At 28.2% G+C, this 19803-nt stretch overlaps 2 protein-coding genes across 2 annotated transcripts; one reads left to right on the top strand and one right to left on the bottom strand.

Annotated features, from left to right (window-relative positions):
- On the top strand, positions 104-732 carry LOC109351193. Its single transcript, XM_019592568.1, has one exon. The coding sequence runs from the start codon at positions 134-136 to the stop codon at positions 689-691; it is 558 nt and encodes a 185-aa protein (XP_019448113.1). The 5' UTR covers positions 104-133; the 3' UTR covers positions 692-732.
- On the bottom strand, positions 14506-15592 carry LOC109350978. Its single transcript, XM_019592286.1, has 2 exons — positions 15203-15592; positions 14506-14728 (listed from the first exon to the last, which is right to left on the bottom strand). Exons 1-2 carry the CDS (start codon positions 15524-15526, stop codon positions 14645-14647), a joined length of 408 nt encoding a protein of 135 aa, XP_019447831.1. The 5' UTR covers positions 15527-15592; the 3' UTR covers positions 14506-14644.

Here is a 19803-nt window from a genome sequence, read left to right as displayed (position 1 = left end):
TTTTTTTCCATGAAAGCATAATTTGGCTAAAATATAAGCACCCTTACCAATTCATACAAATCTCAATTCCAAATTTTGTCATTATATTAAGCTTCATTGTTTTTAGGCTTCAACAAACACAAAACCTTAAACCATGTCATCTAGAGGACGCAAAGCATGTTGCGCCGTATCTTGTCTTTTCTTGATCATTGTTATTGTTGTTATTGTAGCTTTGGCTCTTACCGTTTTCAAAATCAAAGATCCTATTATTAGTGTTCACCCTTTAGGCCTTGACCACCTTCAATTTACCGTGGACCCAAATAGCAAAATTAGTGTAGCCATGTTGATCACTATGGTGAATCGAAACTTTGGAAGTTTTAGGTACATAGATTCAACAGGTTATGTCAATTATCGTGGAACAATTGTAGCTGAAATTCCAATTTTGTCACATTATGTTCCAGCACGTAGCACCATTAATGTGACAACTAATGCTGAATTCATGGTTGGAAAGATGATAGAAAATCCTATGTTTATTCCAGATTTTGTTACTAGGAAAGTGATCAATATGACATCAAGGGCTGAATTACCAGGAAAAGTGATTGTTTTGAAGTTTATCAAAATCAAGGCCATGGCTTATAGCACATGTAACATTTCTCTTAATCTCTATAATAAGACTGCTGATACCAATTGCATTTCCAAAATCAAGCTTTGATTGTATCTTAGCTAGGATATTTTGCACATCTTGCGAAATAATAATTGCTTATTATATATTCTTTTTGCTTAGCAAAAAAAATAAGATTGTTTTTTTTATTATTACTTAGAATGTAATGTTGGAGGAATTTGATGTACAAGTTTTTATTTACATAAATATGTTATGGTCTTGTCATCTTTTTATTTATAGCTAGTTACTTGTTTTTCTTGTGGAATGAAGAATACACTAACACTACAATCATACAAGAAAAAGGATAAAGAGTACAGTATTATTTTACTCTTTCATTCAAATTTGATTATTTTTTATACATATTTATTATATCATTATTTATCATTCAAATTTGATTATTTTTTTTGAAGATTTAATAATAACTAAATATAAATGGTTATGATACATTTTAATATAAATTATTGCTTACATTATTGTTTTTTCAGATTAGTTCTCACAATTAAATTTTGCTATAACGTCCTATTAACAATTGACTGCCTTAAATGTGCTCTTTTTTCTACCTTAAAAATGTGATATTCTAAATGATCATCATTAATATAACAAATATATTGCTTGATTTATTTTTTCATTTCAACTTAACTTACTGAGTTTGACTAATTAATCTATCAACGCTATCAAAAAAATATTAAACGTAATCTTGATTAGAAAAATGAGCTAAAATGTAGTTTTAATCCCACGTGTTCTTTAATTGTGCTATTTTAATACTCCTGTTTCTTGTGTGATTAATTATCATTGTTCAACTTATATTAAATTAATGTGCAAAAATTATCATTCTGCTAATTTTTTATCTTAAACCCTAATAATGTTTCTTACGTGACATATGTTGTCCAACATGACATTACATGTTATTTATATGTGACGTCCAAAATTTATAGAGTATGGTTTTGGTTTCTCATTTTTTTCATTTGCATAGAAATCATTCTCCTAGTTTAATGTGCACTTTTCATTCAGTAAACTATATGATTGTGCAAGAACGATCATTATTTAATAAAAAATTAATAACTTATGCAATGAGAACCTAATATTTTAGAATTTAACGTGGAGTAGTCGTTGCTCGGCGCATATTGACATAAACATGTGCATATTCATATAGAATAAGACAAACGACAAAAGAACTGAAATAATAACATTATCTTCAACACTAAATCATAATTCTTCAAACTATTAAATTTTCACTAAATGGATTGTTTACGAATTTAATTTTTTAATTATATATTTTTATGAATGTCTAACTTATTACATTTTATCAAACTGATAATATGGTGACAAAATTTGAAAAATTGAAAAAGATTAAACATCAAAATTTAATTTATAATTTTAGGTCTCATTTGCAAATCACACATGCAATATCACTTTGGGCAGCATATTGCCTAATTTTTCGTTTGTGATTATTTAGATTAAATATATTGAAAGTATGATCATTTTTACACAATCATAAAAGTTAATAAAAATAGAGGGGTGAAGTCCAACAAAAGAAAAAGAGGGGAGACCAAAACTGCATTTTATGATTTCGAGTACTACTTGAGAATGACACATATAATTATTGTGTTAGACAACATCTATCACGTACCAAATATCATTAGGTTTTAGATGAAATTTTAAAGAAATGACTATTTTTTCACTTCATATAAGTTAGAGATCGAATAAAAGTCACACGTATAACTAAAATGTAACAATTAAAAATTAAGTAACAAGAGTGAATTTTACTAAGGAAATCGTAAGGTGGTCTGATGGTTAAGGTGAAAAAGTTTAAGAATAAAGTAAAGAATATTGTAGTTTCACGCCTCACCCATAACAAATTTAAAAAATAAAGAGTTATAAAGTAGTTTGATGAATAAGAATTGACTAAATGAAATTAAGGGTTTAAGTCTAGCCTATAATAAATCAACATACTAACAATTCTCCATCAAAAAATGAAGGTTCAAGTATACTATTAGTTATGGCCTGAACAACTTTATATACATATATACATAGGTGAAATAATATTTTTGGTGTCTAATAGTTTAAATTTTTTAATTTAATTCTAATAATCTTTTTTTTATCTTCAAATCCTCTATTCCTTATAAACGTTTTTAAAGTAGTGTCATATTTATGATTTTTTACTATATAAATTTAATAATTTGAAGTATAAAGAAAAAAAGCATATTTAAATCATTCCGAATGTAGTGTTTTATATATATATATATATATTTAAAATATTAAAAAAATGGTTTCTTTACGGGTAAGTTATTGATTTTAAGAAAGTTAATAATAACAGCTTTGGAAAGTAACAAGAAAATTTATAAAACTGAGAGAATTGATTTAAGAAAGTTAATATAAGAATTAATTTAAAAGATGAGAGAAAGTAATAAGAAAATTTAATTTAATCATTAAAAATTGATAAAAATGCATTTTATAATTCTAGGTGTCACTTGAGAGTAACACATGTAATGTTACATTATTTTTTTGATGATCAATTGTTAATATATTAGTTGTTAGTATTTTTATTATGGGTGAAATTTCACCCTTAACCTCTTACACCTTACCATCAAACCACCTTATAACTTCCATTTTTTGTTGATGGTGAGACTCGAATCCACAACCTCCTACACTCCATTCCTTACGACCACACTCTTCACTATCAACATATGGGAGTGAAGGTTATATCATATAATAACATATGCCATGTAGGAAACATTGTAAGATTTTGAATGAAAAGTCAATAGACAGAATAACTATTTTTCACATTGATATAAATTAGAGTATCAAAATCATACATAATAATCCATCTAGATTAAAATTTTACAATTAAAGAAAATTAACTAATCAATAAACAAATTGGTGTCTCGTACTCAGGGAAATAGAGAGAGATGAAGTGTTTGGTAGGCGATTCTTTATATTCTAGTTTTTACATATTATCCAAAAAAAGCTTAATCTATAAGTATGTATAAAAATTCTTATGATTAATATCCACAATAATAGCTTATAGACGAGAATAAATTTTATGATAATCATTCTATGTATCTATATATTAATAATTTTATTTTTAAATTAAATATTTTAAGTATATTATATTTATTATTATTATTTTAAGATTATGTATTATCTACTTTATTATTATTTTAAGATTATAAATTTTAGTGATTGAACTATAATCTGAAATTTATTATATATATTATTATTAATCATATAATGATTATTTTTATATATTGATTATTACAAAAATATAAATATATAATTAAAATTAAAAATTTGTTGGATACTCGTGAATACCTTCTATCTGCATGTGTACTTATAATTATGGTGATTACAAGTATGAATAAGCATTGTCCATACTTACCCGACCCTATTGTTATTCCTATTAAATTATGAAATCAAGCATAATTTATCCATGTTAATAACCAATGTTAATATTAAGATTTAAGGGTCATTTTAAAGATATTTGTAATAGGAGAACTTATGTGAAATAAATAAGACTAAATTGAAAATGAGTAAGCAGTACAACCATAGAAGAATAAATCAAGGTTCAAGTCAACTATGAGTTATGGCCTCAACAACTTTACATACATATGTACAAATGTCAAATCATATTTTGGGTTTCTAATACTTTTAAATTATTTTTAATTTAATTCTAATAGTTCTTTTACTTTCCCAATCCTCTATTCCTTAGAAACGTTTTTAAAATACTGTCATAATACCAACAAGATATTAGTCTATTAGTGTAAGGTTTCATTAGATACATATGATAGTAACAAGTTAAAAGTTTGATTTTTATGAATCACAATTATTGGAATGGACAGACATGTATTCCAAAAAATTAGTTCTTTAATTTACCTATATGATAAGAAGATATCTTTACTGGTTTAAAAAATATTCCAGTACTCTGCATTTTTACATCTCAATTTAATACTTTGAACTTTAAAGAAAAATTACAAAAACATATTTAAATCAATATTTTTGTCCAAATTCTAGTCTTTTAGATACATATATAATATTTTAAAATGCATTTCTTTATATGTAAATTATTTATTTTAAGGAGATAATAATGAAATATTTTGAAAATATTATAAGTAGGAATACTGACTTTACAACACAATTGTAAGAAATAATTTAAGATGAGAGAAAGATATAGAAAAAAAAATATAATTTAATCATTTAAAAATTTGATATGTCTGAAAGGGTGTTGATATTTTTAGGATGGTAAGTGAATCGTATAGTTAAAGTAACAAAACCGGTAAATATCAGGATATCGTCCTCAGAGAACAATTCAGATATATACTATTTTCTACAACAGTAAATTGAGTAAATATGTACAAAGTTGAGGAATAATATTGTTCATTGGTTTAGGTTATCACATTGTCCATACTTACCCGACCCTATTGTTATTCCTATTAAATTATGAAATCAAGCATAATTTATCCATGTTAATAACCAATGTTAATATTAAGATTTAAGGGTCATTTTAAAGATATTTGTAATAGGAGAACTTATGTGAAATAAATAAGACTAAATTGAAAATGAGTAAGCAGTACAACCATAGAAGAATAAATCAAGGTTCAAGTCAACTATGAGTTATGGCCTCAACAACTTTACATACATATGTACAAATGTCAAATCATATTTTGGGTTTCTAATACTTTTAAATTATTTTTAATTTAATTCTAATAGTTCTTTTACTTTCCCAATCCTCTATTCCTTAGAAACGTTTTTAAAATACTGTCATAATACCAACAAGATATTAGTCTATTAGTGTAAGGTTTCATTAGATACATATGATAGTAACAAGTTAAAAGTTTGATTTTTATGAATCACAATTATTGGAATGGACAGACATGTATTCCAAAAAATTAGTTCTTTAATTTACCTATATGATAAGAAGATATCTTTACTGGTTTAAAAAATATTCCAGTACTCTGCATTTTTACATCTCAATTTAATACTTTGAACTTTAAAGAAAAATTACAAAAACATATTTAAATCAATATTTTTGTCCAAATTCTAGTCTTTTAGATACATATATAATATTTTAAAATGCATTTCTTTATATGTAAATTATTTATTTTAAGGAGATAATAATGAAATATTTTGAAAATATTATAAGTAGGAATACTGACTTTACAACACAATTGTAAGAAATAATTTAAGATGAGAGAAAGATATAGAAAAAAAAATATAATTTAATCATTTAAAAATTTGATATGTCTGAAAGGGTGTTGATATTTTTAGGATGGTAAGTGAATCGTATAGTTAAAGTAACAAAACCGGTAAATATCAGGATATCGTCCTCAGAGAACAATTCAGATATATACTATTTTCTACAACAGTAAATTGAGTAAATATGTACAAAGTTGAGGAATAATATTGTTCATTGGTTTAGGTTATCAAAATACGGTTAATTTAAAATGGTTTTCTAAAACAAAATAAAAATGTTTGGGATTGACTTTCATCATTTTTCCTCCTTCTAATCTTTAGATTCAATTCTATAAAACTTACGAAATTGTTGATTTTGACGCAACTAAAAGTGCAAATTGTCAAGGATAGCACTAGCAATGCTTTGCCTATGTTTTGATGAAGACAAGATTCTATTAAAGCTTGAAGATGACTCAACAATCAACATGCCTAGTGCTCATTTAGTCATATCTAGACTAGGATATAAATAGAGTCATTATTCTAAGTAGTCTGGGATGTGTGCCGTAGTAAGTGAGTATAAGTGAGGTAAACCTAGGTACAAGTCTCTCAAGCCATCATAATTGTCATATCATATCCATGAGACATATCATCTAGTTAATTGTATGTTCATGCATTAATCATACATGTTATATGTGCATATTAGACATAATATAATTGCTAGAACATGTATAGAAGCTGTGCATAACATATAAGAAGTTTACATTTTGAACCATGCATTTTAATATGCCAGTTAATCGATTAACGTGGTGACTTAATCGATTAACTCAACTATTTTTCAGTTAAATCAGTGTTTCTGTTACAACTGTTTTCTGTTTCATTAGTTAATCGATTAACGGGTAGCCTTAATCGATTAACATGTCTATTATTTGTTATAACTGATTTCTGTTTTAACCGTTTAACTGTTTGCAATGAATCCAACTGTAAAAACTGCGTAATATAAATAGAGGTAACTTCCAGAAAACTGTAGCATTGCATTTTATTGTATGGGACTGATTTTAGAGAACATATTTTGTTTTGTATTCTGTTTTTGCAAAATAGTTGCATGTGTGAGAAGAGAGTTACCATGTTTAATTGATTTCTGTTTTGCATACTGTTTTTCACATTATTATGCTCATTCTTATATTGCTCACATGTTCATGCATTATTTGTGAAGATTGCTAGAGAGATATATTGATTCTTGTTTTTGATTAACTCACATGTTCATGATGGCTTGAGTGATTAGTGAGTGGGTTAGTCTTAATGTCTTTTACTTGTAATATTTCAAGCATTATTGTGCTTATAATACCTTGCTGTTTTAATATGTTTTCTGTGTATTTTGGATTGACCTCTTGGTGTCGTACTACCACAGAGATTGGGATTCTTCACCGAGACTAGGAGGTCTTGATTTGAGAACAAGAATCTTGGCTGGGGCTGTTTCGCGAGAAAGGTTTTCTCAGGCGATAGGTAGAGTCAAACCAAGTGTTTAGGTGTTCTAGATTTCAAGAAAGAAGCGTCCTATGTTTTTGTAATTTGAATTGGTGTATGTAATCATACGCATATTCAATATTGTGAAGAAGAAAATCTCCCAAGATCAGAAGGGGAAGCCTGGATGTAGTTTGCAGTGGACCGCAAACGAACCACAATAAAAATCCATTTTTGCACGTTGTTCTCTCCCTAAATCTTCTTTACTTTTCTTGCTGTTTCAATTTGAATTTATAGTTGATATTTTGCATAATTGCTCACTGCCATATGCTTATTAATAGTGCTTAAAAATATCTGATTTATCTCTGTTCAATTGATTTTAAATAACTGTGCAATTTGCATCTCTGATCATTCTGTTTTGTGTATCTGTTAATTGATTAAGTAGGTGTTCCTAGGCCACTGATATCTAACAACATTTTCTTCAAATCATCTGTATCAATTCATTGATTACAACATCCTTAGATAATTCATCAAACACCAATTCTTTGGATATTTAATCAATTATGTAGCATTAAACTCAACATAAAAGCAATTCATACATCATTGTCTATTCCTAGATCAATGATTAATCAAGAAATATTATCCATATTTGATTCTAGGTTTAACTTCCTCGTTAAACTTAGATCCAAGATCAAGAAACTAGAAATTAAGAAGAATCAAGCATAGAATAAACTTTCCAAAATCAAACAACAAAATATATTTTCGAATTGAATCCAAGAATATAAGAGTTAGAAAATTACATTTCAATCCCAATACAGAGAGAATTAGTCACTCATCCTATGCATTTCAACATTAGAATGATGTAAAGTACAAGAAAATCTAGATCTAAAGTCGTTCCCATGACTTCTCTTCTTCTTCTCTCTTGTGTTTCTCTCTATAGAAAGAAAAAAAACAGTGCCTTGAAACTGATTGGAACCCCCCTCACATTCGTGTAACCGCCTATATCTAATTCAGAATTTTTGCTTCTCACTTAAGCTAGAGATTCTCGCTCGAGCGAGAGAGCAAATTTCAGTATTAAGAAATTCTTCTAGCTTGAGCGACAACTATGCCTTGAGCAAGAAATTCAGAGTTTTGAACTTGTCTTTCTCGCTTGAGCGAGGTGATCTCACTTGGGCAAGAATGAGACATAAAATATGGTCTATTTTCTAGCTTGAGCGAGATCTTCTAGCTTAGGCAAGAGACTAATGCTAACTTTTTCACAAATCTTCTTCAATTTTTAGCTTCTTCAACCCCATTACCTTACAAATGAGACAACATATGTAAGCTTCCCAAGTAAAAAATAATTACACTAGATTCTTTAGAGTTGTACAAAAATTTCATCATAACTAAACAATAACCTCATTACCTTGGAAATCACAGACAAGTAGCATTTCTCATTTATTAATGGTGTTGCAAAATGCATTTTGGAATCCATACATAATTCAATGTAAGCAAAACCAACTTGTTCATTGTATGATTGTATCCCAACTTGCTTTTTCACTTTGCTTCCATTCAGAGGAACCTAAATCCCTACGACTTTGTTCCTGTCGCGGGGGAACTAGAGAGACATGTTTTATAAAAAAGTCATGACGACATTAACATGCTAGATGGACTAAGGTTAAGTGAGAAGAGGATGGAACATGCATGGGGTTTCTTATTATTGTCCAATTACTTAGATGGGATCCATAATTTGAAAATGAATTGATATTTTTTTTTCTTATTCAAACTCGACTAAACCGACAATTTATCTAGTTGAATCAACAACTTGAACTGCCATGATTCTTACAATCTAATTAGGGTCATGTAATTTTCAAATCCTTGTAAATTTTGTGTACCTTCAATACATTATTTAATAAAACTCATTTTGCTTGTAATATTCATCCAGGATTTTTATTGTTTATGCCTTCTAACATAGGATGAGAATGTGAGATAAAATAATTTACTTACTATTGGCTTCATTCCATTGTAAAAATCCAAAAAACTAATGGTATAATAATTTTATTTACAATCTCATTTCATTATTCTTCATCAAATTTAGCATTATCAGTATAATGTAAGAGACAAATTTCTTGGAAAAAATATTGCCTAACTTATAGACCAAAAATATAAAAAACGTGACCTAATATGCTTTATGAGGTTTTAGAGCTCTTGCAGTAAAAAAATGTGGTAGTATCAAATACATTCAAATCGTTGACCATATATTGATGAGTTAAACTAATATGATTTTAATTAAAAATATATTTTTGATATATGGAAGGCCATTCATTAGAGACAGTGCAACAATTTGTAGCACTTTTGTCCTCCAGAAGCACCTCATTGGTCAGAAAGGGTTAAAACAACTTCCATAATTCAATTGTTGAATGTATAACTAAACTACAAGAAATTAAAAATATATATAATAGTATCATTCAAGCTTTCAATTCTCCATTTGTCTTGGTAATAGGTACAGCCACTAAAACAACTTCAAATCATGCAAGTTTGTAAGCTTGTATAGATACATTGCAACAATGTAAGTGATATGCTGGAAGTTGATTAGATTGATGATATTGATATCCATAGTGTGGTGAAGAATATCCTCTAATTGAGATTTTAATTAAAACTTTGATCTACCATCTATTAATAACACAAAAGGATAACCCTTTGTTTACATTTGGTGTCACCTCACATCTAGTTCATGTATGTGGTAAAACTAATAAGGATATATATGCCAAAAAAATAAGACAAAATAAGTTATAATTATATGATAATTTTGTATGGATATTATAGAGTCTAATATGCCTATACTAACTGTACATCATATACTATTTATTTGTATTATTTTTATTTAAAAGTCAATAAATAATGTAGTAATAATATAAAAAACCTTATATTGTTGGCATATTATCTATTAGATAAAGTGTAATATCTATACCTATTTGAATTAGGAATATCCATTCTCAAGTAAGTTTTTCACTTTTCCCCCACAATCAAGACTGAATAATTTGTGCCTAATAGAGTGTGTATACATATTTTCTGAACTAGGGGTATCCATAGAGTAATGAAGTATCATTAATTGAAAAATAACATGTCATCATTAATTGGTGGTCCTTAACTATTTGATTGGTTACCTAACCTGCGATGTAACCCATTTTCCACCCAATTCATTCAATATTTGTCTTTTAAAGCTAGTGGTGAGCTTATCCAATATATGCGCATAAATGCATTAGACTTTTCTTTTCCTTAATCCACATTAATAATAGGGAATGGAGTATCTCCTTGTATAAGGAGATAAGTTATCTTCTCCTGCCAGTGAAATCATGACATGTGTTATGTTTCACCATTTTCTATAAAATTATTTTAAAAAATAAACAAAATATTACACATGTCATATTTTTACTGGCTAGAGGAAATAAGTTATCTCCTTATACAAGGAGATACATTATTCTCTTAATAATATTAGGTAGTCTAATCAAACCTTATCAATGAGAACTAGAAAAACTTTGATAATATCGTGGCATATATTATGCAATAATACACTGCTAGTTGCCAAAAGTTTCCACCATTTGGATTTACTTCTCATCCTAGCCATCAATTCTAGTGAAATTCAATAGTTTTAATTAATGAATACATCTAAATCATTAGATGTCCATAAAATTGATAACTAAGATGAGGAGTAAGTTTAAAAAACTTATCTTAAAATAAGTTTGTATTATTGCCTTGGAGATTGCTACAGGTAAAGTTTATTTATATACAAAGAATGTATGAGGAACTAGCTAGCATGGTTTTAAATAGCCATAGCCATAATTTTGATTTTGAATTTTTTTTAAAAGAAACATAGCCATAATAACAGTGTAACTTTTCAATAGAGAAATTCAATTCCAATTTAAAATCATAATGCAGCTCAGCTTTGAATATAGAGCACAACCCATTGATAAAATTTGAAAGATTTGAACCATAACTTTATGTTGATCAAATTAAAGGGGCACCTAATAAAACTACATAATGTCAATCTTAGTATGCATATAAATGCCCACAAAGTTTCCACATAAAGGTTAGCTATAAATGAAAAATATAGCTCATGCACATTATGTTCAATTTTAACTTCTATATATATACTAATATACTCATCAATATAATAGAAGAATTTGTGTGTTTTATGATTGTATCAATTAGTCTACTTTCAAGGAATTTGCATTAAGTTTTACTAATATGTATCATAGAAGAAAGAATGTATTTGTTTTAAAAAAATATGCATCTAATTATAAAGTGCACTGTAGTTTGAAATAAATAATAATCTGAGTTGTATATATGAAGGACTGTTTATTAAGAAATGAGTGCTTCTCAATATTCTTTGTTAAATGAATGGCCAACGGGAGGTAGGAGAGGACACACTAATATCTAAGCCTAGCAATCTAACTTATATCCTCTAAATTTAACACTTTTGAAGGTACAAGGAAGTATGTTATATATATCTTTTGTGTTCTTTTTATTGTGCCTTTCTTATATGTTTAGAAAGTGGAGTATTATATTAATCATGATCATATTGGCAGGATTAATTTATTAATTGATTGTCTTGAGAGTGTCAATGAAGAAAGGATATGCGTTTTAGGGAATAAAACATGTAGGATATATATATATATATATATATATATATATATATATATATATTTGTATTTATGCATGTTTTTATGTTTTGGCCTAAAAAATACAGATATGTTAGTAAAACTCCTGTATCAATCTTGAATTTAAAACTAAGATCTTAATGAAAAAGATAGTGTACCCAAAAATAATGAAAGAAGTATCATCTCAATAATAATAAAATAGAGAGAGTAGTTCAGTCTTTTCTTTTTATTGAAGAAAGTAGTTTAGTCTCATCTTAACTATTATTCAATTTCAAATATTATTTTCAATAAAAAACATCATTCTAATATAACTAAAATTAAAATATAAGAGTTTAAATAATCTTCAACAGAAAAAGATTAGTTACGAAAAAAAATAACTCCGAGAAAATGATACATATTTAACATATATCTAGAAATAATAGACTTGATTTTCAAAATTATTTATCTTTTTTTCCCTAGCCAATATCAACATTAGTTGACAACACCCTGAAAATTTTGATTTTTTTTCAATTAATTAACTATTTAATATGGTAGGTTATCATTATAGTCCCCTAGTGTCATCTCATTTGATTAAGACTGTAAACTAAAATTGTTTTCAAATCTAGTCAGATGTCGAACAAGTCGGAGTGACCAATCTGATCCTCCCAACATTGAGGATAAACATCCAATCTTTTACTCATTCTTTTCATTATTATTTGTGGATATAAGCATAGAACACCATATGTAATTAACATAGTTAATTATCTTTTAATTTATTTTTCATATTTACTATTTTGTACTTCTTTAATACATTTTGTTTATAAAAAATAATTATTAATACACCCACTACTTATCTCTTACATTAACATTTAATATCAATAGATTCAATTCAAGCTAAATTTTATACGTGGTTCCTTTCAAAAGTTGCACCAACTAATTTAGTGTTTGTAAATTGGTATTATAACCTAATAACTTATATTTCTATCTTCTTAAACAGACAACTATATAGAAGCAATGAGAAAAATAACTGGCTAATGAGTCCTAATGTTGTGAAACCCACTCCAGCATTATTTTTAAACGTTCACAGTAGTTTCTTTATTTCCTCAGATTTAAAAGCATTTGAGAAATTGCTCTAGGAATCAAATGCTAATCATCTAAAAAGGAATAAAATAAAAACAAGCCAAAATTCAAGTTTCTTCTTTTCCATAGAAAGACTCTATTATAGCTTTCATTTATTTTTTTATTTCCTGCTCATTTGTAACCATTTGAAATTGCTCTAGCCATCACTCTCTCATTCAATAAACCTTACCACATTACTATATCTTTGGTTATTAGTTCATTACAAGGTGGCACCTTTCTTTTAACAATTTTATAAAGTAAATAACGTACCACTTTAACATTTTATTAGTCCACCTAGTTTACTACTTGCTCTATTAGTCTTTAACCTTTTCACCTGCACCATGATCAATTAACAGAAGATAGGGGCTTTTCCTCTAAAAAATTGCTTTCATCTTTCAAAATAAATTATTGAGTGAAGACCAATTTTGGTCCCTCATGATTTTTGTACTTCCCATTTTAATTATTAAAAATTGGAAAAATCCACTTTAAATTTTGAAGAAGTTAATTGTGACCCACATTAGTCTTTTTCTAAGTTACATTTGTATTTTATTTTTTAAATGAAACAACGTCATTTTATTGCACCCTTTTTGTTTACATAAAATGCATTTCCACAATGAAAAATAGGAGAAATGTCATGTATATACTTAAGGGACCACATATACATGTCAGTTAACTTAAACAAATGTCAACTAATAGAGGGATTAGCATGAGTCCTAGTTAAGTCCTTTGGGACTACTAAGGTCAAATTTTCAGTTTTTCTAAGGACTACGTAAATCTTGAAGAAATTTAAATTTTGCTCTAAATTATTTATAGTATTTTTATCTAAGTTATTTAAAGGATATCTTAATTAACTTTTGTTCTCTAAGACGAAAATAAGGACTTTAAATTTAATGCATCAATAAACAACAAAATAGTTTTACAACACTTTTAATTTTATCATATTATCTTCTAAAACCTATCTAGGCAGTTTAAGAAATTTTTATAACTTTTTCAACAACTTGCATGTTGGGTAAAAAATGAGACAAAAGCTATATAAAAAAAAAAGAGCCACGACCCTTATGTTTTTTGCAACATGAAAAGTTGTTGAAAAAATTACAGAACTTAAGTATTCAAATATCATCATTGATTTTAAAATTAGTAATGTCATCCACATACTTTCTGAACATTATCTTAATCAGCTTGCCTACTTTCTTAGTTACTTTTATTGTACTTATTTAGCAATTTATCTCATTGGATACTCTGAAACAATATGTAACTAAGTTTCTTTTCAAGAACAAATTATAATAAATTAAAACACAAATTTCAGGACTAAGTTGTTAGCAAGATATCAATGATTTTGTACAATACAAATTATCAGATATTGATCATGCTTTGGACATAGATCCATAACTTTAACTACATAGAAGCACACAAGGAAAAAGAGACAAGAAAGGGTACAAAGACAAAGGGGTATATATACAAAAGTACTAGTCACCCATAATAATTATCAAATTGAAATTTGTGTAGTCAATGTTATTCGTTTTCTCCCCATTAAAACTTATTTCATGCTCATTTGTCTTCAATTGTAAATGATGCTCTGATTTAAATCCTTTACCCTAAAGAATCATCACAATAATACAAAATACATAAAACTTGGTTAGGATGGAGAACCAAATTTATTTCCATCTAGTTGGTCATCAATCTTTCTAGAAATAGTTTCCTTTGGATTCAAGTCTCCAACCTGCAATAATAAGGGTTGTGAAAGTTCAAAAGGGATAAAATATTTGCCATGAATGATGAAATAATAAAGAAGAAAAATCATACATACTAGAGTCCATTTGTTTAATCTTAAAAAATAAGTGACTTCTAGATTTTGAAAAAATAATTTCCATATATTGAGAGTGAGTCTCAACACAGTAAGATTGTTTTACCTTGTCACGTGAAAGTTGTGGTTTAAAATCTTGTTAATTGTTCTACTTATGATGATAAGACTGTGTGCATTTCTCATCTCCAAACAGTATTAGGTGAGAGACTCGTATAGGAGTACCCATATATATATTTATGTAAAATATAAACTATTTGTATTAAGATAATCTATGATTACTTGAGAATTTATCTATGAGAATCATAAGATTATAATCTAAGTGATTTTTTCTTCTATTGATAAAGTGATTGTGTTTATAAATAATCCGAAACAAAAAGACTCATAATATACCTTGGGGCTATTGATTGGGGAGCTAGCAGTGTCCTCCAAAGGGTCATCTTCTAATATCTGTTTGCTTCTTGTTTTCTTGAAACTTAGTTTCTTAGGGAGATTTGATGAGTTCCTAAGTGAAGAACGTGAAACAATATTGTGATGATTCTGATGTGAGAATTTCCATGCAGCACAAGAAGCAGCATCTGAGACCAAAGAGGAACAATAACTTTGTTCCATTCCATTAGAGAAATCTTCAAAGTAAGAAGTCCAACCACTTTCTTCATTGGCACTTTCAGGTGCTGCTTTTCTTCCCCTAGATGATGAATTTTGAGAATGCTCCATTAATAAGAGGAGAAGCTTAACATAACAGTTAGTGTTTTGAGTTTTTGCCTGAGGTTAAGACCTTTTCTAAAGGGTTTAATTTATAACTAAATAAGATGAGTAAAGAGTGGAGAAAAGGGAACCCATAATGTAGAATCTTGGGGTGGGCCATAACAAAAATTAGGTAGTTAAATAAACGGTTGAATGGAGGTGCAATGTAGACATGCAACTAAGGGTTGTTAGAAAAAATAACATAGAAATTATAGGTACATAGTAATAGAACTCAACTCGAAAATCAAATCAAAAGAAGTCTCATATTATATATAACCGTTTAAATAGTGTTTTTCATTTTTTTAATTTTACATGAACCATCTTATTCACTTTCTAAGTTATTATAATTTAATCGATTTAATACAGTTAGTTTGGAATTTTCGCAGTCCAAAATGGTACAATTTTTCGTTCAATTAACATTGTAAACTAGAGTCATTTTTAAGTTTGATTGATAGTTGGGTCGCTCGGGCTAATATCATTGATACTGGATCTTAAAAAATGAAAAAATACAATTAAGTAGTGTTATTAAACTCAAACCAATCGTTTACTTAATCAAGATACTAGGTCAATGGGCTAGACCAGTGGTCATAAGTTCATGATATATCACTATGTTATAAATTTTTATTCCAAGTATAAAATTTATCATTACAAAATACACAAGTATGTAATTAAAGCACAATACAAAGATTTTACTACACTAAAACATCACAAAAATTTGAAGCTTACTGAAAATAAAGTCTTAAAGTCAAGCATAGTGAATAACAAAAGGGGACAGCAAAATGTAACAACTATGTATCACATATTTTGATTGGTAACTAAATATCATTTCTAACTGCTAATTATTATTATTTAAGTCAATTAACCAATCAACATGACACTAGAGTGGGATCATACCTATTTAAATAAGGTCTTCATGACTCTATTGAATTAATTAGGATTTAATGTGATTTTCCAATAGCAAGATCCCAGGGAAATAATAGAAAGAAAATCATTATTGGCAACAGAAAACCATGGAAGAGAAGTAGAGAACGTGCATGGAAAAAATAGTATATAGATGAAGAAGGGGTTGACCTTTGTGGCTGAGAAGAATTGTATTCGAAATTAGAGGCCATTTTCCTTATCAAGACTCAACTTTCAACCAAATACATTAATGTGAATAAGAAAACCAAGCATAAAAACTGGACTACTTTAGCATAATTGTCAGACTCTGCCTATTAACAGATTCAATTTTATATGACCAATAGAGAAACTGAAGTCTTTGGCCTATGGGGTCAAAACTTACTGCTAACTTGGACATGATGCCGTGAATTTCATAGGTTTTTTTGTACTACCAATGGTATCTTCATACCTTTTGATACTAAACTAATTTCTTTCAGAGTGTGTAATTGTCTCCCTCAACAACTATCGTTGGATTTACAGTAATTGATTTAAGAATATGCTTGTTTATATTTTTATTTTAAGGATTGATGAACCAATTCTACTCTGGTTTGTAAATAAGACTGCTTCAGTGCAAGAATGTAATTGGCTACTTAATTGGAGGACTATTCTGAGATATATTTTAAGGGTATTAGTATTAAGTTGATTATCAATAAATTAGTATTTAATTAGATTCATTAAAAAATCAATAAATAAAATAATGTTACATAAACTACTAAAATAAGTAAACATATATTTTATATTTTTTTAATGATACAAGTTAAAGTGAGTTGAGTTTTACCCCCTGGATAGAGACTAGAGAGGGCCTCACAATTAAGAGACACTTATATAAATACTTATAAATTATTCATCAACAAAGTGCTCATATTAATATGGTGTTATAGGATTGGTAACTTATGCTGGTTCAAATTTTAATTTTATTGGTATTGAAATCATTAACTTTCTATTTTACACATTCAATAAAATTATAAAACTTTCATATAGCATCATAAACAAATATTTTATCTTAGATGGTCTCAAAATTTTGTTAGGATTGGTTAAGATAGTCATTAACAGCATTCAAGATGGTTGTTCCATGAGGCATCCTTATGCTCTTCTTATATGTTATAGTAGAAGAAAGATCTTCTTCATTAATGGGGTGTGAATACTTGTTTTTTCATATATTTTTAATGATAAGTGCAATATTTTATCATGTATAAAAAATGTTTTTACCGTGTTACTTTTTCCTTTTTTATAGTATTTGTCTCTTTATTAATACAGATGATCCTTACTCGTATTCGAGGTACTCTGATTGTATATTTAGAAAAGTATGCTACAATCATATTTTTAAGATAATGCAACACATGTGCATGCATCCTTGCTAGCAAGGACCATATATAATGATCAACTTGATGTTCATTTCCTCTTTTCCTTGCATGCTACTTTTGTGGATGCTAGAAATATAACTAGATCTAGAGTTATTCATATTTAGGGCTTATTTATTAGTATGAGAGACATTATAGAAAAAATATTGCAATATCCCACTATGCTTATTTTTTTTTATATAAAAGGCTTGGGTGCTAAGGATCCAATTTCATTGTAAAATAACTAAATCTAATTATTCATTTCCATCAGACCAGTCCATTTGGCCCATTCCCCTATTCGCCAAAACCCCACCATGTCTTCATAATAACCTCACTTAGTCTTCTCCAAAACCTTAATATCTGTTTTCTAAAACCATAGGCTTGGACATTACAGTGCACTGCTTCGTGATCTCATTGAAGAATAACGATTGCATGATCAAGGTAAACTCACCATTGCTGTTCTTCAAACTCTTCTTTTTATATAACAAACCATAGGCTTCAAACTCTTACCTTGACTACTTCTTTATATTTAGGGGAATTGTAAGTCTGTTAGGAGTCTCACATTGAATATAATAATAAATTCAATATGATATTTAAGTCATGAGGCTCTCCCACCTAAATGATTAGTCTTTTGGGTTGAACTCTCTTCATATGAGTCTCAACAATTGGTATCTTTCATTGAGAGTTGTGCTACGGAAAGGCTTATAGGTTGGATTAAGGTATATTACCGAATACTAATAGTTGAGTGACACGCCAAAAGAGAAAGGACTATCATTGGATGAGTGTTGATGGAGTGAAAGCCATCGTGGGCATCAGCCCTTAAAAAGGACGACAATGTTAGAAATCTCACATCGAAATAAAAAGAATAACAAGTTCAATATGGTACTTAAATTATAAGGCTCTCCCACCTAATAAACTAATCTTTTGAGTTGGACTATCCTCATGTGCATAAGTCCAACAAAGTCACAAACTCAATCTATGTTTATGTTGCACTTTCCCAATCATAGGAAGCACAATGATACATTCCCAAGAAACTGATTCTATGCAGTATTTGTCACCCATGGAAAATCAATTTAGTGTAACCAAACTAAGACATTCCCCCAAACCTTCATCTTAACCTACATCATTAACCCATTGTAAATTAGTTCACTTGTCCAAATAAAAATGTGAAATAATGATAATGTAAAAGTAAAAAAAAAAAAGAGAAAGTGAACATGTTATGCATCCAAAAACCACTAAATGTAGAGATTTATTTGTTCCCACTATACATTTATAGGCACCATGAACTTTGTCTCTGATATATGAAAATGGAAACAACTATACTGAGATACTTTTGTTGTGTATACAAGAAATATAAAAAAAATGTAAATGATGTTAGAAAAAAGATCAAAACCAAGAAATCATACTATCATTATTTTTAGTAAGTGGGTTTTAAATTTTTAATATTTTTTTTGCTAAGCAAAATGCATTAAAATCAGCACAAGGAGTACTAACCCTATATAATAGAAGGATCCTTTAAGAAGATAAGGCAATACAAGCTATTGGATCATTACACCAATTTGCAAAAACTAAATGAATGGGAGCAATTTTTGACAGAAACTACGTCCAAGATCTAACTTGGATTAAATCCAATATATCCACATAACTCACCGCATTCTCCTTAAAAATCAAGTCAGTCCTCATAATTCAAATCGACCATACAACAGCAAACCACAACATCCTCCATAAGCTTAAACCTTTAGAGTTAGTTCTAATATTTTCATGCATATTCAACGGATCAATTAAATTTGTTGGAATTGTAGTAGACAGTTGAAGCCATGTATAAAAGTATTTCCAAACAGAAGATGCAAAATCATAAGAAAGGAAAAGATGATCAATAGATTCCTCATGATTGAGACAAATAGCACACTTGACATCTTCCACCTATGAATAACTTGTCTCTTGAATAACTCCACCTTTGTTGGAAGT

The sequence above is a fragment of the Lupinus angustifolius genome, chromosome LG06 (assembly GCF_001865875.1).
Source record: "Lupinus angustifolius cultivar Tanjil chromosome LG06, LupAngTanjil_v1.0, whole genome shotgun sequence".
Taxonomy (NCBI): domain Eukaryota; kingdom Viridiplantae; phylum Streptophyta; class Magnoliopsida; order Fabales; family Fabaceae; genus Lupinus; species Lupinus angustifolius.
Note: the sequence above shows the minus strand (reverse complement) of the source record. Positions and strands in the feature narration are given on the sequence as shown.

Bases quoted from the DNA above. Each gene is read 5' to 3' on its own strand.
- LOC109350978 (XM_019592286.1), bottom strand. From the start codon at position 15,526: ATGGAGCATTCTCAAAATTCATCATCTAGGGGAAGAAAAGCAGCACCT. The intron at 14,729-15,202 runs GTATATTATGAG...TTATTATTGCAG, and splicing joins CCCCAATCAATAGCCCCAAG to GTTGGAGACTTGAATCCAAA.
- LOC109351193 (XM_019592568.1), top strand. From the start codon at position 134: ATGTCATCTAGAGGACGCAAAGCATGTTGCGCCGTATCTTGTCTTTTC.